This window comes from Grammomys surdaster, unplaced genomic scaffold (genome assembly GCF_004785775.1).
Source record: "Grammomys surdaster isolate TR1022 unplaced genomic scaffold, NIH_TR_1.0 241, whole genome shotgun sequence".
In the NCBI taxonomy this organism is placed as follows: domain Eukaryota; kingdom Metazoa; phylum Chordata; class Mammalia; order Rodentia; family Muridae; genus Grammomys; species Grammomys surdaster.
Genome location: NW_021604686.1, coordinates 58,341 through 79,018, shown reverse-complemented (window position 1 = coordinate 79,018; position 20,678 = coordinate 58,341). Strand labels below are relative to the sequence as shown.

At 50.7% G+C, this 20,678-nt stretch overlaps 1 protein-coding gene across 1 annotated transcript in view; it reads left to right on the top strand.

Annotated features, from left to right (window-relative positions):
* The window catches only part of Itga11 (integrin subunit alpha 11), a 103,156-nt gene that overhangs the window by 63,649 nt on the left and 18,829 nt on the right, over positions 1–20,678 (top strand). The window contains exons 8-17 of the mRNA XM_028774532.1: positions 1,894–2,038; positions 2,451–2,616; positions 4,511–4,581; positions 9,808–9,952; positions 10,551–10,699; positions 14,553–14,693; positions 14,977–15,180; positions 15,762–15,892; positions 18,595–18,761; positions 19,830–19,972. Of these exons, the coding sequence (XP_028630365.1) occupies positions 1,894–2,038; positions 2,451–2,616; positions 4,511–4,581; positions 9,808–9,952; positions 10,551–10,699; positions 14,553–14,693; positions 14,977–15,180; positions 15,762–15,892; positions 18,595–18,761; positions 19,830–19,972 (1,462 nt within the window). The remainder of the gene's footprint in view (positions 1–1,893; positions 2,039–2,450; positions 2,617–4,510; positions 4,582–9,807; positions 9,953–10,550; positions 10,700–14,552; positions 14,694–14,976; positions 15,181–15,761; positions 15,893–18,594; positions 18,762–19,829; positions 19,973–20,678) is intronic.

The window sequence follows — 20,678 nt, the reverse complement described above, 5'->3', positions numbered from 1 at the left end:
TCTTATTACTTTATTTAGTGTGCATGTGTGCACATGTATGAACACTTGGGCCACGGCGTGCATGTGGAGACACTTCTCTTTCTCTCCTTCTACCATGTCAGTCCCAGGGCTTAGACGCTGGCTGCCTGGGTTGGTGGCATGTCCCCTGATGAGTAGTCACCTTGCTGGCCGCTGGTGCCATACATTTTTGCATGGAGTTTTCTTCCTAGATCTAACCCTTCAGTGAAATTATGGAAAGATCTAGAATCTCCTTTGAGATAACTGATTTCTTCCTCCATCAGGTTGAGCTTCAGCCCAGACTTGACTCTAGCCGTGATGTGTGTCCTCCTGTGACCTTTCCGTGGCTCATACTAAAACTATTAGTTTTTTGTGACCCATCACATCCAGAATATTCTAAAGCTGCCAAGAGGGTGTCAGGTGGCTTTTGCCCTTCACAGCCTCCTCTTGACAGCTTGAAGAAGGTCTGAACTCACTCAGTCCAGGATGTGTGACTCTCAACCATATGCACCAGCCAGTAGCTGGCCAGCACACAAAAAGATGGCTCTGTATCCCAAACCTTCTGGTTCTGGGACCTGCTCCTGTAAAACTTAAGTCAGTGGACCATCTTTCCTGCCTCACTGAGCACCAGAACTATACAAATTACTGATTTCTAATGTGACACCCAACTTTAAATTCTTATCGGAAAAGTCTACCTGCGAGGCCAGAGGGCTAGAAGTCAGACCTCCAGCTCCCATATAAATGCCAGGTGGACATGGCCGCCCGCACTGTACTCCCAGCGGGAGGCAGAGATGAGGGGGTCCCTAGAGCAAGCTGGCTAGACAAGTCAAAGACCCTGCCTCTGTATATAAGTTCGAGAGTGAGCAAGAAAGACACCTAATGTGGTGTATACACACACATACACTCACACACACACTCACATATGCTCACACACACATACTCACACACGTATGAACACATGTATACCATATCACATATGGAAAAGTAGAGAGAAAAAGAAGGAAGGGAAGAAGGAAGAAAAGAAGAAAGGAAGGAAGGAAGGGAGGGAGGGGGGGAGGGGGCCCGGCCGGAGGGAAGAAGAGAGGAAGAAGGGAAAGGGGGATGTTGATGATCAGGTCATATCTCGTCCCCACCCAGTGTCTGATCTCATGGGTCTAGACAGAGCACAAGCATCAAAAACGGTTTAGGCCTCCCACCAAGAGATTCTATGTGCAGCTTGGCTTTTAGCCAGTGATTTACCCCCCACAGACACCCTCTGCCCACTGATTTATCCTACTCAGGGTTGCCCATCAGTGATCCCCTTCCTCCCTACCCTCTGCCCACTGATTTACCCTACTCAGGGTTGCCCACTCGTGACCCCCCCCCCAATCCTCTGCCCTACCAAAGCAGCAGGGCTGCGATTCAAAGAGAGCTCGCACTTTTAAACACAGGATGCGGAGTCGGGAGAAATGGCTGGGTTCGTGAAGTGTTTGCCACACAAGCATGAGGACCTGGGTTGAGATCTTCAGCCCCCACAGGGCACGGCAGGATGCCTGCAGTCCCAGTGATGGAAGTGGAGACAGGCAGATTCTAGCAGCTGTTGACAAGCTAGTCTTGGTGAATCTGTGAGCTCTGGGTTCAACAAGAGAACCTGTCTCGGAAAGATAAGATGGGAAAATGATAGAGATACACAGTCAGCCTCCGCTTCTACATGCAAATATTCACTCTCACACACAAACATTGTAGACATGGACACGTACTCGCACATACATATCCAAGACCCAGCTGAGCAACTGGTGGAAGCCCTTTAGCTGTTGAGGCTCAGTTGTGGCTTCCGTGGCTGCCCGCTAGAGGAAGAACTTCAGGCTGCCCCAGCCCCACGTTTCTCTTCTGACCCACCCCTGCGTCTGGTTCCAGCTCAGAGGCTTTCCAGAAGGGTGGAAGGAAAGGAGCCAAGAAAGTGATGATTGTCATCACGGACGGGGAATCCCACGACAGCCCAGACCTGGAGAAGGTGATCCGGCAAAGCGAGAAGGACAACGTGACGAGATACGCCGTGGCCGTAAGTCCTGCCCCTGCCCGGCGACGGCGGCTACGCTCACAGGTTCTGGTTTCCCCCACCCACACACACACAAACACGCGCACGGGGATTCTAGGAAGCCCGCCTCCCTAGCAAAGGCTCAAACTGCATCCTCCGAACAGGTTGTGCGGGGTGTGGTGAATCTCTCTTCTTTATCCAGGGAGTTTCCAAAAACAGGAAGTACCCTGATCTTCCCAGATTTCAGGACCCCAGCTAACCTCTGGGGTCTTCTTGGTACCTCCAAAGAATATCTTTTTCAAAATGCCAATGGCGCTTTGAGAAAGGCTCATGACTGCAGTCCACTTTGGAGTCCTTGGGGTCGGGGTCTGTGGGAGTGTGGAAAAATCAGTACTATACGTTCCGTTTTGTCGTCCCTGCCCCTGTTCTCTGGCAGGTCCTGGGCTACTACAACCGCAGGGGGATCAATCCAGAGACTTTTCTAAATGAAATCAAATACATCGCCAGCGACCCTGACGACAAGCACTTCTTCAACGTCACCGATGAAGCGGCCCTGAAGGACATTGTTGATGCCCTTGGGGACAGGATTTTCAGCTTGGAAGGTGACCGGCTTATAAATTTATACCTCAGTCCAAGGACTATAACTTCACTAATTTCACCTAGCACAAACGCTTAGCAGAAACTGATGCTTTACCCAAACTGCCCACTAGTGAGCACCATTCTGCTGGATCTGACTGGGCTGGGTTTTCTGAGACTGACTGCTGAGGGCATTTTGTGTGTGTGTGTGTGTGTGTGTGTGTGTGTGTGTGTGTGTGTGTGTGTGTGTCTGTGTCTGTGTCTGTGTCTCTGTGTGTATGTGTCTATGTCTGTGTGTCTCTATGTCTGTGTGTCTCTGTGTCTGTGTGTGTCTGTGTCTGTGTGTCTGTGTCTGTGTGTCTATATCTATGTCTGTGTATGTCTGTATGTCTGTGTGTGTGTGTCTGTGTGTTGGGGTGAGGGGGTTGAATTAGAGTTGCCAGACTTAGCAAACACATAATAGAGTGCTTATGACAGACTTACACTGAAAAATTATACAGTTTCCCTAAGTTCATATTCCACTGTGTCGTCCTATATTTTATGTGTCAGCCTCAGTTTGAACCTGACACAGTTTGAACCAGCCTGGCTCCATATCCTGACACAGACCCTACATGTCACAGGGTCTTACTCTACCACTCTTGTGTAGATCAAAACCATAGCTGAGGGCTGGAGAGATGGCTCAGTGGTTAAGAGCACTGACTGCTCTTCCAGAGGTCCTGAGTTCAATTCCCAGCAACCACATGGTGGCTCACAACCATCTGTAACGGGGTCTGATGCTCTCTTCTGGTGTGTCTGAAGACAGCTACTGTATACTCATATACATAAAATAAATAAATCTTTAAAAAAAAAACATAGTTGAACCTGGGGGTGTAGCTCAGTTGGGAGAATACTTACCTAACGCACATGAAGCCCTGGTTTCAAGCACTAGCACTGCATAAAACTGAGCAAGGGGTACTTGCCTGTGATGGCAGGAGTTCCGAATAAGGCCATCCTTGGCTACATGGTGAACCTGGGTTATATGAAACTCTGTCTCAAAAAACAAGAGCATGATTTAATCCCCCAGTAGAGCAGCATCTGGGACAGCCCTGCAAAGAATCTCGTTTACAGAGATCTCATTCTTGCTGTGTATTTCTGTGACAGACCATTTTCATTTGGGATTCTGTGATGGACTGTTCTCACATAGGGCTCTCAGCATCTGTGGGAGTTACGGAAAGAAATAAGAGGTGATGAGCATCCCAGAGCTTGAGAGGTCTGCAATGCATAGAAATGTCACTCAGCAGTGTGCCAAGACCACAACGGCCTCTCAAGCTTGGGTCTAGAGCCTTAACACAACCCTGGAACTCAGAGAGTCAAACCAACGGGCCCTCCTATAAATGGTCACTTTCGGTGACAAGAATGTGTGTTTGATGGCTTGTTTGTTCAAGGGCCCCACTGTGGAGAGGGCTTTTACTACACGTGGTCTTTCTTGTGTGAATCCACAGTGGTGACAAACCTTAGGAACCAGCCACTAAATCCTGTGACCAATGGGAACGGCATCAGGAATAATACTTCTTTCCCAAAACATATATGCATTTCACGTGTTTTCATTTGATGCCCCCCCCACTACATGTGCACTTTAACAGTCATTTGTGAGCACACGTTCTACAACATGGCTTATCCCAGGCCCTTTGCAGAACTGAGTAACTCTACAGATGCACACAGGTGTCCACACACACATAGAGGCACACACATGCAGAGGGATACACACATACAAGCACGTACACACACCTCCATAGTCATTGTTAACACACAGTAACAGGGAGATGAAGAGGCAGTGTAGGCCTCACCTCGGGGCTCCTCTCAGCTCCCACGGTACCCCAGAAGACAGGACCCATGGGCTCACCAGCGATACACAGAGCTGACATCTCGTTCCTGTTTTAGGCACCAACAAGAATGAAACCTCTTTTGGGCTAGAGATGTCACAGACCGGCTTTTCCTCGCATGTGGTGGAGGTACAGGACCTTCTTCCTCTCCTTCTTCTCCTCCTCCTCTCCCTCCCTCTCTTTTCTTACTCATCCTGGTCTAGCTGTCATCCCACCCTCTATGTCTCTCTTGCCTCTTTTTTGATGGCTCTTTGCCTCCTAGAATCTTCTGAGGACTGGGTTGGGGAAGTTAAGGTCTTCAACCTCCTCCTATTGTCTCCTGCCTGCTTCAGAAGCCAGCTCACTGTGTGTTAAACACATCCACCAGCCCACAGGCAAGAAGCAGAGTATGGAGTGGTGGTCCCTCCCAGGGCCCAAAGTTTCATTTGTTTGTTTGTTTGTTTTTTGGTTTTTTTGGAGACAGGGTTTCTCTGTGTAGCCCTGGCTGTCCTGGAACTCACTCTGTGGATCAGGCTGGCCTCGAACTCAGAAATCCGCCTGCCTCTGCCTCCCAAGTGCTGGGATTAAAGGCATGCGCCACCACCGCCCAGCTCAAAGTCTCATTCGGTCCAGAGAATCCTATGCAAAAATCAGGTTGAGTGACAAAATCAACAGCAAGTGTTTGACAGCGTCAGTGCCTGAGGTGACCTGTGCAGGCTGAGGCAGATTCTACACCCATGTTGGGAAGGTATAGCTACAGGTTCTAGCTCCAGCAGGTAGCTTGCAAAATCCATCTCTGTTCAGACTCTGCACTAGACCACAACAGTCCCCCAAAGTAAAGGCTACAGGTGTCGATAACAGTGCGTGGTGTCAGGGACCATGTTCACCTGAGGCTTGACTTAAAAGGCAGCCTGGACCTTCCCAGAGAGACAGAGTCAGTGTTTCTAGGAAATTTTAATAAACGGGCAAGTAAGTCCTGGGAGTCCCATGTAGGGAAGCATGCCAGCTCAGAGCATCTGTGTCCATGCATGTTTCTCCATGCTTCAGACAGCAAACAAACAAAAAACTTCCAAATAAAGGAATAGCTCAGTGGTGACTACAAGACCCTAGCCCAACCATTGGGTTTCTATTTTAAAGCCCAGGGTTTTCCAGAGCCAGGCCATGGATGTCATGGTTGACAACAACCGTCCTGTCCCAGGAACCCAGTGCCTCTGCTCTCGGAGTCAGACAGGTTGCTATAGGGACTGTGGCACCAGGTCTTCAGGGTCAGCCAGGCTGCTGTGGACATGGAGGTAGTGTGCCAAGCCTTTCAGCTTGAGTTTGATTCCTGACCACAGTGAGTCTGTTTCTGGGGAAGTTCGGTGTTGTAGTTAGACTTATTGCTACAGCAAAATACCTGACAAAAAGAACTTAGTAAGGGAGGAAGAGAGAGAGGACAGAGGGAGGGAGAGGAGAGGGAGGGGCTGGCAGAAGGACTTATCTTTGCCCACACTTCAAAAATGCAGCCCATCATGGCAGAGAAGGCATGGTGGCAAGAGCTAGGAACAGCCAGTCACACTGCTTCCGGAGTTAGGAAGCCAAAGATGGATGCTGTCCTCAGCTTGCGTTTTCCTCTTCGTTCAGTGCAGGCTCCCAGCCCATGGAATGATTTGGGGTGTACCTTCTCAGCTCAGTTAACTCAATCTAGACACCCCCCTCACAGATACACCCAGAGATTTGTTTTCGAGGTGATTCTAGGTCTGTCAAGTTGTCAATCAACATCAGCCATACCACCACACCCTGACTCCTCCTCCAGAAGTGGGCACCCATAACCTCTGGAAGCTACCATTTGAAAATAATGCTAAAGGAACCTGAAGCTCCCTGGGCCTGTTCAGTTCTGTTGGAAACGAAGGTTCCCAGACCCGTGGAGTATTCTGAGAGCAGAAGAAAAGTCCTCATCCACTTCACTTTCGACACCAGAGTCTGGGCTGTCAAAGATGAAAGTAATAAACAGGACCCAAGCCCATGGCACTGACAAACTCCCGAGATATCACTGGGCATTCATAGAGTCCCACTGTCCCAGGTCAAGGGCAGAAGATTAAGGCCACAGGAAAAACCCCACGTATCCAGAAACTGTAGTGTGCAGAAAGTAGAAAGAATATTCCAAAAGATGGCTACCAGGAAGGCTAGCTATGGATTCTTGGTCAAACTTTGCACTACAGTTTGGAGTTGATGGTTTCACTGACGTTTGGAAATGAATGCAGAGATCACCTACCAGGGGTTCCAGTGACTCTAATGAGTGGCAAACTCCCTGACAACCAGGGAAGCAAACTGTGTGACTCTGCCAGGAAACTTCTAGATGGGATCCCCACCTCCAAATGGAGAACAGACTCAAGACTAGGGCCCCAAGGCCTTGGAGGAAGATGGGAGAATTATAAACCAGTGATACCCACTTGTGGGAGGAAGATGGGGGAATTATAAACCAGTGACACCCACTTGTGGGAGGAAGATGGGGGAATTATAAACCAGTGACACCCACTTGTGGGAGGAAGATGGGGGAATTATAAACCAGTGACACCCGCTTATGGGGGTCCTGGAGAACTCCCACTCAGGGTTCCATGACAGCAACACCGCTTTGACCCTCTGCTGTAATACCCTACCCCCACCCTGAACTAATGTGGCCAAGAATGTCTCCAGATATTGCCAGGTGTCACCTGTGGGACAAAATCACCCAAGTCAGAAGCCAAGGCTCCAGACAGTCTCTGGAATGGTCCCTACAGTTAAGGCCACCCAGGTGGAGACACCCCGGGCTGTGTCATGGAAGCTCAGTGGCCCATAATTCTAGGGTTGCTGGGAGACCATAAATCAGGAAATGCAGACAGGCCCATGAAGAAACATGGGACGCCAGATGTCAGTCTCCCCAGCTGGGCCACACGCCTGCCGTCCCCCACCGAAGTGCTCGGCTTTTCTCTATGGATCTTCTGGGTTTATTTTTTCCCCAGATTCAGGATGCCTGAGGATGGGGCCGGGATGCTCATCTGGGGAAAGACTGTGGGACACAGGGAGATTTGTTTGGCCTTCATATACACACTCCCTAGTACACCTGTCCCCAACAAGGCCACTCTAGAGAAAGGTCTCCCACTGAGGACACAAGGTTATCTGTAGCCAGGGTACAGTGGCATAGGTAAGACAGAGCTTGCCTTGTTCTTGCTACTGAAGTCTAATGTAGTCCTCAAACTCCACTCAGGGAGAGGAGAGAATGCCCTCCCAGCAGGATCAGGCACTGGGTGGAGTTGGCCTTTCCCAGCACACCAGAGGTCCCTGAAAAGCCACAGGCACCTCTTCAAAAGCCTTACCAGAAGCCACAAACCTGGACTCAGCAAACTGACAGGAAGATAGGAACAACCTCCTCCCAGAGGGGCTCCAGTGGGAAACCAGAAGTAGGAGCTCTGGAGAACCAGTGGGCACTTTCCTCTTTGCCCCATCCACCCTCTGACCAAAGACCCTCTGAGTCTCTGAGTAACTTTGAGAACGCTGCTGCCTCTCTCTGAACCTCATGTGCAGATAAGGAAATCTGACTCCTCATAAGGCCTTTGTGGGCTCCTATGAGACTGGATGAGACAGTGTGCCACTGAGAAGGAGAATACTCCAAAATCAAGGAATGTTGGCAGTGACAGTGAAAAACAGGAATTTGAGTTCTGGACCCCAGTCTTGGCCTGGTCTCCTGGGCTTCCCAGCTGAGTGGAGCAGGGAGCTAACTAGAAAGCCTGGCTTTGAACATGACAAAGCATCAGGCTCTCCCCAGGATGGTTTGTTTATTTACAGCTGCCAAAGCATCCCACAGAGAAAGTTCTCCCTTCAGAGAACTTGCCTTTTCAACTGTTGGATAAGATCAAATTGCCTTTTTTAAAAAAGCAGGGGAACTGTGAATCCAGCCAGCCAGCTGGGCTCATGGAGGGCTGGGGTGAGGTGGAGGACCTTACCTTCCTGTACTGCAAAAATCCAAAGCTGCTGCTGGCCGACTGCTTGCCAAGCACAGGTCAAGCCCTGGGTTCTGTGCACGCGCGCGCGCGCGCGCGCGCACACACACACACACATAATACACAGAAAGAGAGAGAGAGGGAGAGGGAGCGGGAGAGGGAGAGGGAGAGGGAGAGGGAGAGGGAGAGAGAGAGAGAGAGAACTTTGATTTTAGATCCCTCTGCTTTCACCCCACGAGTGCTGGGATTATATCGTACACCATCATGCCCAGTTTATGTGGTACTGAGGATGGAACCCAGGGTTAGTGTGTGCCAGCTCTATCAACTACCCCACATCCCAGATCCCAGAGTCTGCCAACAACCAGGAGCTCACCAAGTGGGCTAGGCTGGCCAGTCAGCAAGTAGGGACCCCCTGCTTCTCTCGCCCCAGCACTGGCGTTCGGCATGTGCCACCATTGCTGGTTTTCAAGAGTTCTAAGAACTGAATTCAGGTCCTTGTGGTTGCAAAGCCACAGGTATCTTCCCAGACCCTTAAACAAAAAGAAAACCTTTTAGTAGAAGAAAATTGAAGCCCAAAGCCATGATACAGGGTAGCCACCTTTGCTCTGAATCTCCCAGGAGGGGAGCAGAGGGCTACTGTTCTTACCAACCTCCTCCTGCACTGCGGGCCAGGTCCCATCCCCCCATTCAGTTCTTGCTGTTTGCCTTCCTGTACCCACTTGTCATTCACACTAGGGGTGGGGAGGGTACAGGGACCCATTTCTCAGGAAATGATCAGATATTCGGGAATACAGACACTTCCTGCCTTCATACCCAGGCAAGGCAGCAAGCGTTTATCCTGCAGCCAATGGGTGAGAAGGAGGCAGCCAATGAGTGAGCAGGAGGCATTTCCCAAGCCAATGAAGAATCAAACTCCATGCCCCTGGTTCATCTACCCAAGCCATCCCAGTCCACTCTGCTTATGCTCTGCCAAATAGCTTCCAGTTCCTAGAAAGCCGAACTCTGCCTTCTCTCAGACTCAAGGCCTTCGCACAGCCGCTACAAAGGCTTAAAGGAACGGGAAGGGGGGGGGGGGTATGTAACAGGAGATATGGGCAGTTTAAAATCCCAAGGAAATATGGAGGATTTGCCCTGGGTTTGGAGTGTATTTCTAGAATGTTCCTTTTTCTCTTTCTAAATTCACGCCCTTGAGATCAGCTTGACCCATTTTGTGCTTAGGATGAGATGAGACACAGCAGTCTCTGAGGCTTGGTCATAAGCCAAGATCCCCAGCTGGAAGCTGGGTTGCTATGTTCCCACCCCTGGCAAAGGTTCCTCAGGTGGCTAGTGGGACCTCAGAGGTTGCAAGACCTGGGGTCCCTCCAGCAAGCAGTCCCTAGAAACCGAGTCCGATGCCATGTTCTCCCCCTGGTGCCAGGATGGGATCCTGCTGGGAGCCGTGGGAGCCTATGACTGGAACGGAGCGGTGCTGAAGGAGACAAGCGCAGGCAAGGTCATTCCTCACCGAGAGTCCTACCTTAAGGAGTTCCCAGAGGAGCTGAAGAACCACGCCGCATACCTAGGTGAGGCCCTGGCGAAAGAGGGTGAGGAGGGCCCAGGGTGGAGGGGCCCATCTGTGCCTGTTGGCAATTCCAGACCTAGCTACAAAGCCGGCTTCCCCCTAGCTATATCCCATACTTCATGCCAGCTTCTAAACACATACAATAAATGACAGTTAGTTCCCCATAGCATAAATAGACTTCAGTGGAAGCTTCTAGACTCTGTCAGTTATCAGGGTCCTTAAAGCTTCAGGCCCAGGCTGGAGTGACATCACACTGGGCCTGCCGCCCGCCCCTAGGACCAAGTACAAGTCTGATCAACACCCACTCTCCCTTTTATTAAGTAATTCTGGGTTTTGTTTTGTTGTTGTTGTTGTTGTTGTTTTGTTCCCTTTTTATTTTGTCTTGTTTTTTGGTTCTGGGGATCAAGTACAGGACTTTGCATAAGTCAACCACACACTTTCCAGTGAGCTGCATCTCCAGGCTCTTTTCCTTAATCCATGTGCACAAGGGAGACAGAACTCAGTGCTTCTCCTCAGGCTTGGTTGAACTCCATGCCAAAACCCGGCAAGGCCTACTGAGCACTCAGCACCAGAGACCATCCTGTTTCTTCCTCCTGCAGGATACACAGTGACATCGGTTGTGTCCTCCAAGCAGGGGCGGGTGTATGTGGCTGGAGCCCCCAGGTTCAACCACACTGGCAAGGTCATTCTCTTCAGTATGCACAACAACCGGAGTCTCACCATCCACCAGGCTCTCCGGGGCGAGCAGGTAATGGAGGGCAGGCTGCAGGGGGGCAGGCAGTGGGCCAGGATTAGGTTCTGATCTAGGCAGACTGGGTTGAGAGGCTTTTCCCTCTCAGCAAGAATGTCCACACCCACAAGCATTCCCCTGTGGGGGTGAGCACATGTCAAATTCTGTGGTTGAAGGTGCCTGCAAATGCAATTACCACCCTAAAAGCCATAGAACCTGCACTGTCTCCTCCAATCAATGCCAGCCCAGCTCCTGAGCTACACCAGGGAGAGCCTGGGATGATTTCTTCCCTCTAGCTTATAGATTGCTTGCCTCTAGAGTGCTGGGTGATCTTTCCTGCTACTCTGCCCTGTCAGTGCCTCGTGTGCACTAGAATGGAGGCTACAGACAGCATTCGTGTAGAGCTACCCGACCTGGGATTCTCCTGGCCCTGGGGCATCCTGAAAGGACAGTCACCTCATTGAGCTGCCTTGTGTCATCTCTCCACCCCACAGCAAGACCCACAGGGACACCATCTTCCCTCTTTTTCCTGGAAGTAAAGCTTACCGCTAATGCCACTGCCCCATTTGGGATGAGGCTGATAATCAGGCTGCATGGCAGGCTGTGTCAAATGGTCACGATGCCAGTTAGAAGCACGGTGGCAGGAACCAAATGCAGCAGCCAAGGAAGCCTCGGTCCTGGGAAGCAGTGCGGCTTCTCCAAGCCCTTACAGCAGGTTTCTGACCAGGTCACATTAAGAACCCAGACTCTTGACTCCCCAGCAGTTCCTAACAGGCCTTAGCATCTTCTCAATGACAACATCCTCTGGTACCCTAGACCCAAGCTAAGCCCCACCCAGGCCCTGACCTGCCTTCCCTCATTATTTGGAGCCTGAGCTCCATCCTACAGCTTCTCCTGCCCATGGCCTGTCACCAGGACAAACTCAGTGGGTCACAATTCTGCCATTCCTCTTCGAGGCCAGTGGGGGCACTGTTGTACTCCTCATGTTCAGACTGGGAAACTGCCCCTCTGCCCCACTCCAACCTGCTTCACCATCACCCCTGCTCCACTCGACTGCCCCCACCCCCAATACCATTATCTCCCCACACCCACATCCCCATATCCCACACTCCACCTCATTCTCCAACCCCCCACCCCACTCCATGCCACCCCACCCACCTCCCTTCTGGTCCCATCTGCTCCAGCCTGCTCCAGCCCACTCAGGGCCAGATCCTTCAGGGGGGAAACGCTAGACCTGGAAGCTGCAGGGAAGTTGCTGATAACTAATGATTCATTACTGCCCGGTTCTGCCTCCCACATCAGAACAAGAAACCGTAGCGCTGGAGGCAGCAAAACTAAGTCGATTCCGGGTTATTGTGACCCACACAGATGAGGCCTCAGACTTAGTTTCCTGTCGCCTTATAATTACTCTGTGGAGACGTCTCTCTCTCTCTTCCCCACCCCAGCCCAGACTCATTATTTCCTTTTTCTTCTGTCTGTATTTTTTTTAATCTTCCTCCTTAGAGGTCTTGGGTTTCGTTTTGTTTTTGAGCATGGTCTGATGTAGCCCAGAATGGCTCTAAACTCACTACGTAGCCGAGGATTGCCTTGAACTCCCGACCCTCCTGCCTCCACCTCCCATGTTAGGATTATGGACACGCACCACCACACCTGTTTTATATGGTGCTGAGGCTGACTCAGGGTTTCAGCATCCTAGATAAGCACTCTACCAACTGAGCCATGTCCCTAGCTTGCATTAAAGCTTTTAGACCTCAGAATAGACTTCTGAGCTGAGTGTGGTGGCACGCTCCTTAAGCCCTGGCACTCGGGAGGTAGAAGCAGGTGGATCTCTGTGAGTTTGAGGCCAGCCTGGTCTACATAGCAAGCACCAAGACACCCAGGACTACATTGTCGTCGTATGCCTAGAGATAGTGGCGCAAGGAGCATTAGACTTTGTTGTCAGAGAGACCTGGCCAAGCAATAACCAGGCTTCTGATGCTGGCATTCTTTGGGTTTCAAGTAACTAATGTAAAGTGAAATAACCAGGCTAAGATATAGGTTCAGTCATTATTTGGATGTGTGGTACTAGCTTAGCATGTACTAAGCCCTGTTTTAAGGCTTTCTCCTAATAGCATGGTGTACTCATGAGCTAACCCAAGGCTGTAGACTGTCTCACACAAGGCCCTACCTCAGGCTGTTCCCTCCAACAAGCATTTATTGAGCCCATCCTATGTGCCAGGGCCTACCCTCATGAGGCTCCTGTGAAGGGAGCAGGCCCTGGTGAACAGAGGCACACTCATCACAGGCAGTGGGTGGGGAAGTGTAGCCGCCTGTGGCCGTGGAACAACCAGGTTCTCCTGAAAAGGGGGGGGGGGCTGGAAATGAAGAAAGAGAGTAACCTTTTACAAAGGAGTGATGCGTCTGCTGAATCCTGAGTGTCTGCAGGGGAGAGAGTTGAGCAAAGAGATGTAAGGAACGGGAAAGCTTGTGCAGAGGGACAATGAGATCCAGCCAGGGCCTGGATCTTAGGGAAGAGAACTGGCTGATGAGGGTAGGAAGGAGGCCGGTGGAGGAGGCTCTGTTCTAGGAGCCAGGGGCAGCTGAGCAGAGGCTGGGGAAGGAGGCAGATCCCATAGGGTTATACTAAAGAGTTTAGGCTTTCTCCCAAACACCTGGTTGTATTATATATGGCCACGGGTTAGAGGCCAGGCTCTCACAACAAAGGTTGGAAGCCAAGTCTAGAGGAGGAGCGGTAGGGAACAAAATGACGCACTGGCCAATATGGTAGAGGTGGAGGCAGAGCCAGGGGTCTTCAGTCTCTAATGAATGGTGGGTGGTACCCTTGCCCATATGGGAAGTGCTACACCAAAGGACAGAGAAGAGAGTGAGCACTCAGATGGCAAAGACAGCATCAACCACTCTCAGCAACGGGCACGCCAGTGAGCTCCTTGACACTGAGACTTGGAAATGAACCAACTACTGTGACTTGATTAAAACCATCAGGGTCCGTACCTCCCTCTGAATCAGGGCAATTTCATTATAAAAAAACAATCCATCACGGTTAGCTGCGGCACTCATGAACTCACAGCTGCTAAGGTTACCTGGGCAAGATCAAGCCTTCCAGAGTAGGTGGGGGAGGGGCTCACAGGGCCCCATCCCCAACTGATGAGCTATTAGTGATCCATGGCTGTAGAATGAAGCATAGTCATTGGGAGTGTGGCCAATAGTACACACACACACACACATACACACACAAACATACAGACATGCATACACACACATACACACACACATACACACACACATACAGACACACTCACGGGCAATGCTAAGTGGAGCTAGCCTGCTGCTGTTTAAAAAAAAAAAAAGACACGGTGTTGAGTTGAATGAGGGGGACTGGGTGGGGGGAGTTGGAGGGGAGAGCTGGAGAGTAGATAGGGTTGTGTTTCCTTACAGACGTGTCTGAAATTATCAAAGAATGCATTTCTTAAATGCGGCCTTCATGAGGAAAAATACGTCCTGGAGAAAAGGCTCTGGATACATTGTTATACCAAAATGTTATACATTGTTATACTTTCATCTTCAGGAAAGATGAGGAACAGTCTCTTTGTAACAATAAGAATGTATTCATCCATAAGAACTGACAACGCAAAGACTCAGTGAACAGAGTAGAGGAAAATACAGTAAAACACTCCTGCTGGCTGGGGCATTACTTAGAGTGTTGAGACTCCAGCTTTTTTTTTTTAACCTTCATATTTTTTTTGTAGTTTCCTTTTTTGCCATTATAATATTTCTGGGTCTTGTCACTATTGCCCCTCAGGAGAATAAATAGCCATAATTAAAGTTAAGTAGTGGGGACCCAGCTCGATCCTTCTCCCATCGTGTGCCGCAGATAGGCTCCTACTTCGGGAGTGAGATCACCTCGGTGGACATCAATGATGACAAAGTGACAGACGTCCTGCTGGTGGGCGCACCCATGTACTTCAGTGAGGGCCGCGAGCGAGGAAAGGTGTATGTCTACAACCTGAGACAGGTACTGTGGCCAGGAGGGGCCAGGCAGCTCTGCAGGACATCAGAGCCCTGCTCTGACATAGTCAACCTCAAGGGAACCCATGTTCCTGAGAGGGTCAGTAGCACCTGCCGGAGCCAGCTGGGAAGGGCAGGAGCCTCTCTGGGCTCTAATATCTGGGCTCCTGTCATCAGGAGGGGTTCTGGAGGATGGAATGGAGAGAGGCCACTTGGTGCAGGCTGAGGGAGTCAAGACGCCAGAGCCTATACTCAGTTCCTCAGCCTCTCCCCAACCTTGGTTTTTACAGAACCGGTTTGTTTATAATGGCACTCTGAAGGATTCCCATAGCTACCAGAATGCCCGGTTCGGGTCCTGCATTGCCTCTGTTCAAGACCTCAATCAAGATTCCTACAATGACGTGGTGGTGGGGGCCCCTCTGGAAGACGGCCACAGAGGGGCCATCTATGTCTTCCATGGCTTCCAAACGAGCATCCTGAAGAAGCCCATACAGGTGGGACTCAGGAGACTGGGTAGAGCAGAAAGCAGCACCCATGTACTCCTGTGGTTCCATTTTCTTCATGCCCTCCTGCAGGAAGGATCCTGTCTGTCCTACTTCATGTGGAAATATTGCTCTGGGTGCACCGTAGGTTCAGGACCTCCCCGTCCTGTCCTCATACACAACTTTATCTTTTCCACATCAGTCCAGATGAAAAGCCCAGGCACCAATCGTTGATGTGGAACCACACACAAAAAGGAAATGAAGTCAGAGGGGTTGGGAGAAAGAACCCCCCTTAATCCATGTCCTTCTTCCTGCACAGGAGGGGAGGAGAATGCCTTCTAGGAGGGGCTCAATGCTTCCTCCAAGTAGCCTGGGAGGCAGGAGTGGAACAGATGCTGCAGGGAGCAGGGCACAGGGACAATTCTGAGGGCTGGGAACAGAAAGTGATCTCCAGTTCTAGAACTCCATTAAGAAAAGAGAGCAGGACTCCAGGACCACACGGGATGTCAGGTTCTCAGAGCTCAGGATTGTGTGTCTCTCCTAGAGCTAACCTGGCTCACAGTAAACACACCCTTTCTCTTCTCTCCTTGCAGAGAATAACAGCCTCAGAGCTGGCTCCCGGTCTGCAGCATTTTGGCTGCAGCATCCATGGACAACTGGACCTCAATGAGGATGGGCTTGTGGACCTAGCAGTGGGCGCCCTGGGCAACGCTGTGGTTTTGTGGTTGGTTCTCCTGCTTTCCCTAACTGGAGGGCTCTCCTGAGGGTTAACTGAACAGAGTGTTTCAAAGGTCTGCTTCAGGGTCTTTGCTTCTTGACTCTAACTACTGTCACCCAAGTAAACCTTGAGCCCCTCCCAGCCCATGTGGTCTCTATTCTTAATGGAGTTCTAGACCTGGAGACCATTTTCTGTCCCCAGCCCTCAGAGTTGTTCCTATGCTCTGTTCCCTGCAGCATCTGTTCCACTCCTGTCTCCCAGGCTACTTAGAGGAAGCATTGAGCCCCTCCTAGAAGGCATTCTCCTCCCCTCCTGTGCAGGAGAAAGGGCGTGGATTAGGGGTTTCTTTTCTCCCAACCCCTCTGATTTCATTTCCTTTTTGTGTGTGGTTCCACATCAGTGTTTGAAAAAAGCCTATGCATCTTCTTGTGTACTGCTACTTTTAGAATGTAGTGCTGGTTAGCCTGGAACTCACTATGTAGACCAGGCTGGTCTGGAGCTCACAGAGATCCACCTGTCTCTGCTGAGATTAAAGATAAATGCCTGGCTGCTTGGAGCTTTTTAAATATATGTTGCTGAGATTAATTTCATCATTTAGGTCTTCTGCACTAACTTAAAATGTGAAGAAGAAGAAGAAAAAAAACAGCCAACTTTCCGTCGTTCAGCACTGACACTCTCAGATCCTAGCTGTGCTTCCAGCCTTCTCTCTCATTTGTGCTTCCTGTATCTCCCACTCAACCTCACTCCAGAGCCTATTAGCCTTGCAGAGTCTGTGCCAACTGACTGCATCGGGCTCTGTGCTGTACAAGATGTCTGCAGGAGGTAGTGGTGCATGCAGATGAAAACTTGAGACACTGCTTTAGAACATGTTCGTGTCTCGCTCAGTTTAGTGTGACCTGGGGTGCAGCCTGGGCATGGGATTCCTTTCCTGTTCAATTGTAAACTCACTGTGAAGCCAAGGATGGCTTTGAACTTCTGATCTCCCTGCCTCATCTCACCACCTCACCTTGTTTATGTGGTGCTGGGAATCGAGATCTTCATGCATGCCAGGCAGGCACTCTACCAACTGAGTGACATCCTCTGTACCTGGCATGGGGTTTCTTTCCTTTTATTTTTCTCTCTTTCGTTTTGCTTTGTTTTGCTTTGCTCAACTGTTCCTTCCAGATTTTGACCAACAGGTTGCTCTTTGGTGACAGGTTCTGAGAGAGAGAGAGGGAGAGAGAGAGAGAGAGAGAGAGAGAGAGAGAGAGAGAGAACGAGAACCAGATAAGGCAGAGAAGCAAAAAATAAGGAGAAAGAGAAGTTTGGGATTGAGAGGATTTGCACAAACTATGTCTTTGCCAAGTGTCTTAGTTAGGGTTTACTGCTGTAAACAGACACCATGACCAAGGCAACTCTTATAAGGATAACATTTAACTGGGGCTGGCTTACAGGTTCAGAGATTCAGTCTATTATCATCAAAGGCATGGCAGTGTCCAGGCAGACATGGTGCTAGAGGAGGTGAGAGTTCCACTGCTTGTCCCAAAGGCAGCTAGGAGAAGACTGACTTCCAGGCAGCTAGAACACGAGGGTATTAAAGCCCATGCCCACAGTGACACACCTACTCCAACAAGGCCACACCTCCTAACAGCGCCACTCCCTGGGCCAGCATATACAAACCATCACACCAAGCAAGTTTATTTGGAAGTATAGTATTTTATATACTATTTTCAAGGGAAGAATTGGAATAAAGTCAGCAGGAACCATCATAAATGGGATGAAATCAGTGGGAAGCTAGCCAAGCAAAGCTGCACAAAGGGAATGCTGGGTATCTCCAGAGCACTGCAGCATACAGTTAATTCCAGTCTCTTCAGGGGGAGTAGCCAAGTCCCAGGACCAGAAATTTTAGCTCCTTCAAAACTCTGACCTCATCCCCAGACTGGCCTTGCTAAGTCTGCTCCTGAGAAAGGACGCGGAGCTAAGCTTTTTCTATCCTTTCATAGGGGCTTCTGGGAAAACCGTGGGTCAGTCCAGCTCCCAATACATCCTTTCTTCTTTTTAATTTTCATTTTACGAATGTTTTGTCTGCATGTATGCCTGTGCACCATGTGCATACTGGTGCCCATGACAACCAGAAGACAATGTCAGATCCTCCTAGAACTGTTGCTACAGGTCGTTGTAAGCTGCCACATCTGTTGGTTCTGGAAACCAAATCCAGGTCCTCAGAAAATGCAGCCCTGAGCCATCTTGCCACCCCCCCCCCAATTGAGTTCAAATATATCTCAGGCCTGCCAGGAAGGATGAAGGGAAGTCAGTAGTCTTCAACAAGAACAACCCTGAAGAAAAGGAGAACAGGCTATCCCAGAGCCCAGAAGCTGCTAAGCCCTGACCCTTTTTTTTTTTTTTTGAGACCGGGCTTTTCTGTATAGCCCTGGCTGTCCTGGAACTTACTCTGTAGACCAGGCTGGCCTCGAACTCAGAAATCTGCCTGCCTCTGCCTCCCAAGTGCTGGGATTAAAGGTGTACGCTACCACTGCCCGGTGCCCCGACCCATCTTTGACCGTCTCCTGTAGCTTCCTGAACTCTCTCTGCCCCATCCATCACTCTGCACCCTCTAGGCAGGTTTTACAGACTCCACTCTCGACTGGATCTGTACCTCCACTCCAGGGTCCCAGCCAGGCAGTCAGAACTGGGAGCCTTACCCTAGCTCACCTGCCTCTCTGTTCCAGGGCCCGCCCTGTAGTTCAGATCAACGCCAGCCTCCGCTTTGAGCCTTCCAAGATCAACATCTTCCACAAGGACTGCAAGCGCAGTGGCCGGGACGCCACCTGCCTGGCTGCCTTCCTCTGCTTCGTACCCATCTTCCTGGCACCCCACTTCCAAACAGCGACCATCGGTAAAGCAGACTCCCTGGGTGGTCAGCCAAGCTCCAGTCTCTCCCGGGGCCTTGTTTGTTCTGGTTCACAGCCTGGGGCTTTCCCAAAATGGGGTCTGAGTACCAGGTCACATCCTGAGACGCCTTTGATGTGCCTGCTAGATTCTCCTCTGATGCTCTCCTTCCAAGGGATTCCTGGCAGGGGCAAGAGTGGTAGTGGGCAGGGCTGATGGAAAAGGCCAGGAACAGAGGCACATCCTTTGGTTGTGTTTTGAATGGGATGCAAAAGGCAAGCAGTTGAATACAGAGAGGAGGCCAGGAGTCAGCCAGACTAGGGGAACCAACCTGGACCCAGCACTGGGGAGCTGGGAACACAGTGGGTCACATCTGCCACCCAGCAGAGGCATGGGCTTGAGAAGGGTCCTCTCCTTTTACCTCAGACTGGATTCAGGCACCCACTTCCTGGACCAGGCATCCCTGGAAATGATGGATGCATTAGTAACCACAGGCAGTGTCCCCTTCAGTGATGAGGCTCAAGACCAAAGAAGAGAAATGGGCGAGGGGTGGGGGTGGGGCAAAAGAAGACACATCCGTCTATGTTGGATGTTCCATCTATGACAGGACACGAATTCAAGGGCACAGCCACCAAAGGGATACATGGGGAACGGAAGGCACTTAGCCATTCTGTCAAACTTTTGTAAGCTAAAGAAAGGGAGAAAGGCTGAGGGCTTCAAGCCACAGAATATAGACAAGAGTCCTTAGCATGAGTAAAGCCCCTAGGAGACGCTGCTGAAGGCCCAGAGCAACTGTGTGAGGTAGGGTGTTAGAGGAGGGCTGAGGAGGTCCTTTGTGGGCAGAGCTGAGCGACACTGGCCTCATCCCAGTCCCTCTCCTTCTCCCAAGGCTTGTGTCCTTCTTTTGTCCTCCCTCCCGCCTCTCACACATATCCTCCTCTTCAGCCTCTTCCTCCTTACCACAGTTCTTGTTCCCAATATGGAAGCTACTGGCTTGCAGCGGCCAGCCCAGAGGCTCAGCAGTCTAGGATGTGGATGAAGCCCCAGCTTGGTCTTACCCTCTCCCCACTTCCAGGCATCAGGTACAATGCAACCATGGATGAGAGGCGGTATATGCCACGGGCACATCTGGACGAGGGCGGAGACCAGTTCACCAACAGGGCTGTCCTGCTCTCCTCTGGCCAGGAACACTGTCAAAGAATCAACTTCCACGTCCTGGTGAGCCCAGCAGCCCATGAGCACGCCCCAAGCCCTACAAAAAGGGTACAGAGTAGAGGGACATCTGTGGGAGAAATGAGAGCCCCATAGGTACCAGGCCAGTCCTAGGCTCTCAGTGGATAACCAGGAAGCAGAATGGCTATCCTTGGCCAGTGCTCCTCCTCAGGCCCCAGATAAAAGCCCTTATGGCTATCCTGCCCACCTGCCTTCCCAGACTTTCATCCCTAGAAGGAATGAAACAAGAGCCATCTGAGAAGATGAGGGAGAGAGGGGACCACCACCCATGGCTAGAAAGGGCAGGCATGCCTTTATGAAGACTGTATAAAGCAGGCAGAAGTGTGGACACATGGGCCAGTGGCGTCCCAAAAGAGGTGGTGGCCTGATACCCATCACCGAATGAGAAAGAGGCTTACCTCCATACAGAAATATCAAGTGTGCTGACCACAGAGCTCGGGCGCTTTTGGGCAGCTTGGAGCTCTCCAGTCACTTGTCATCCATAGTCAGGACTAACTGAATCACATGTTCATTCATTCATTCATTCAACATTATAAGCCTATATTTCAATGGTTGGGCTACACCTAGAGGTTTCTAGACTATTCCCTGCTGGGAAAGAAAGTCAGACATACAGGTGGATTTCTTTTTAGCCGGGTGTGGTAGTACATGCCTGTAATCCCAGCACTCGGTTTGGGGCCAGCCTGGGGGGGAG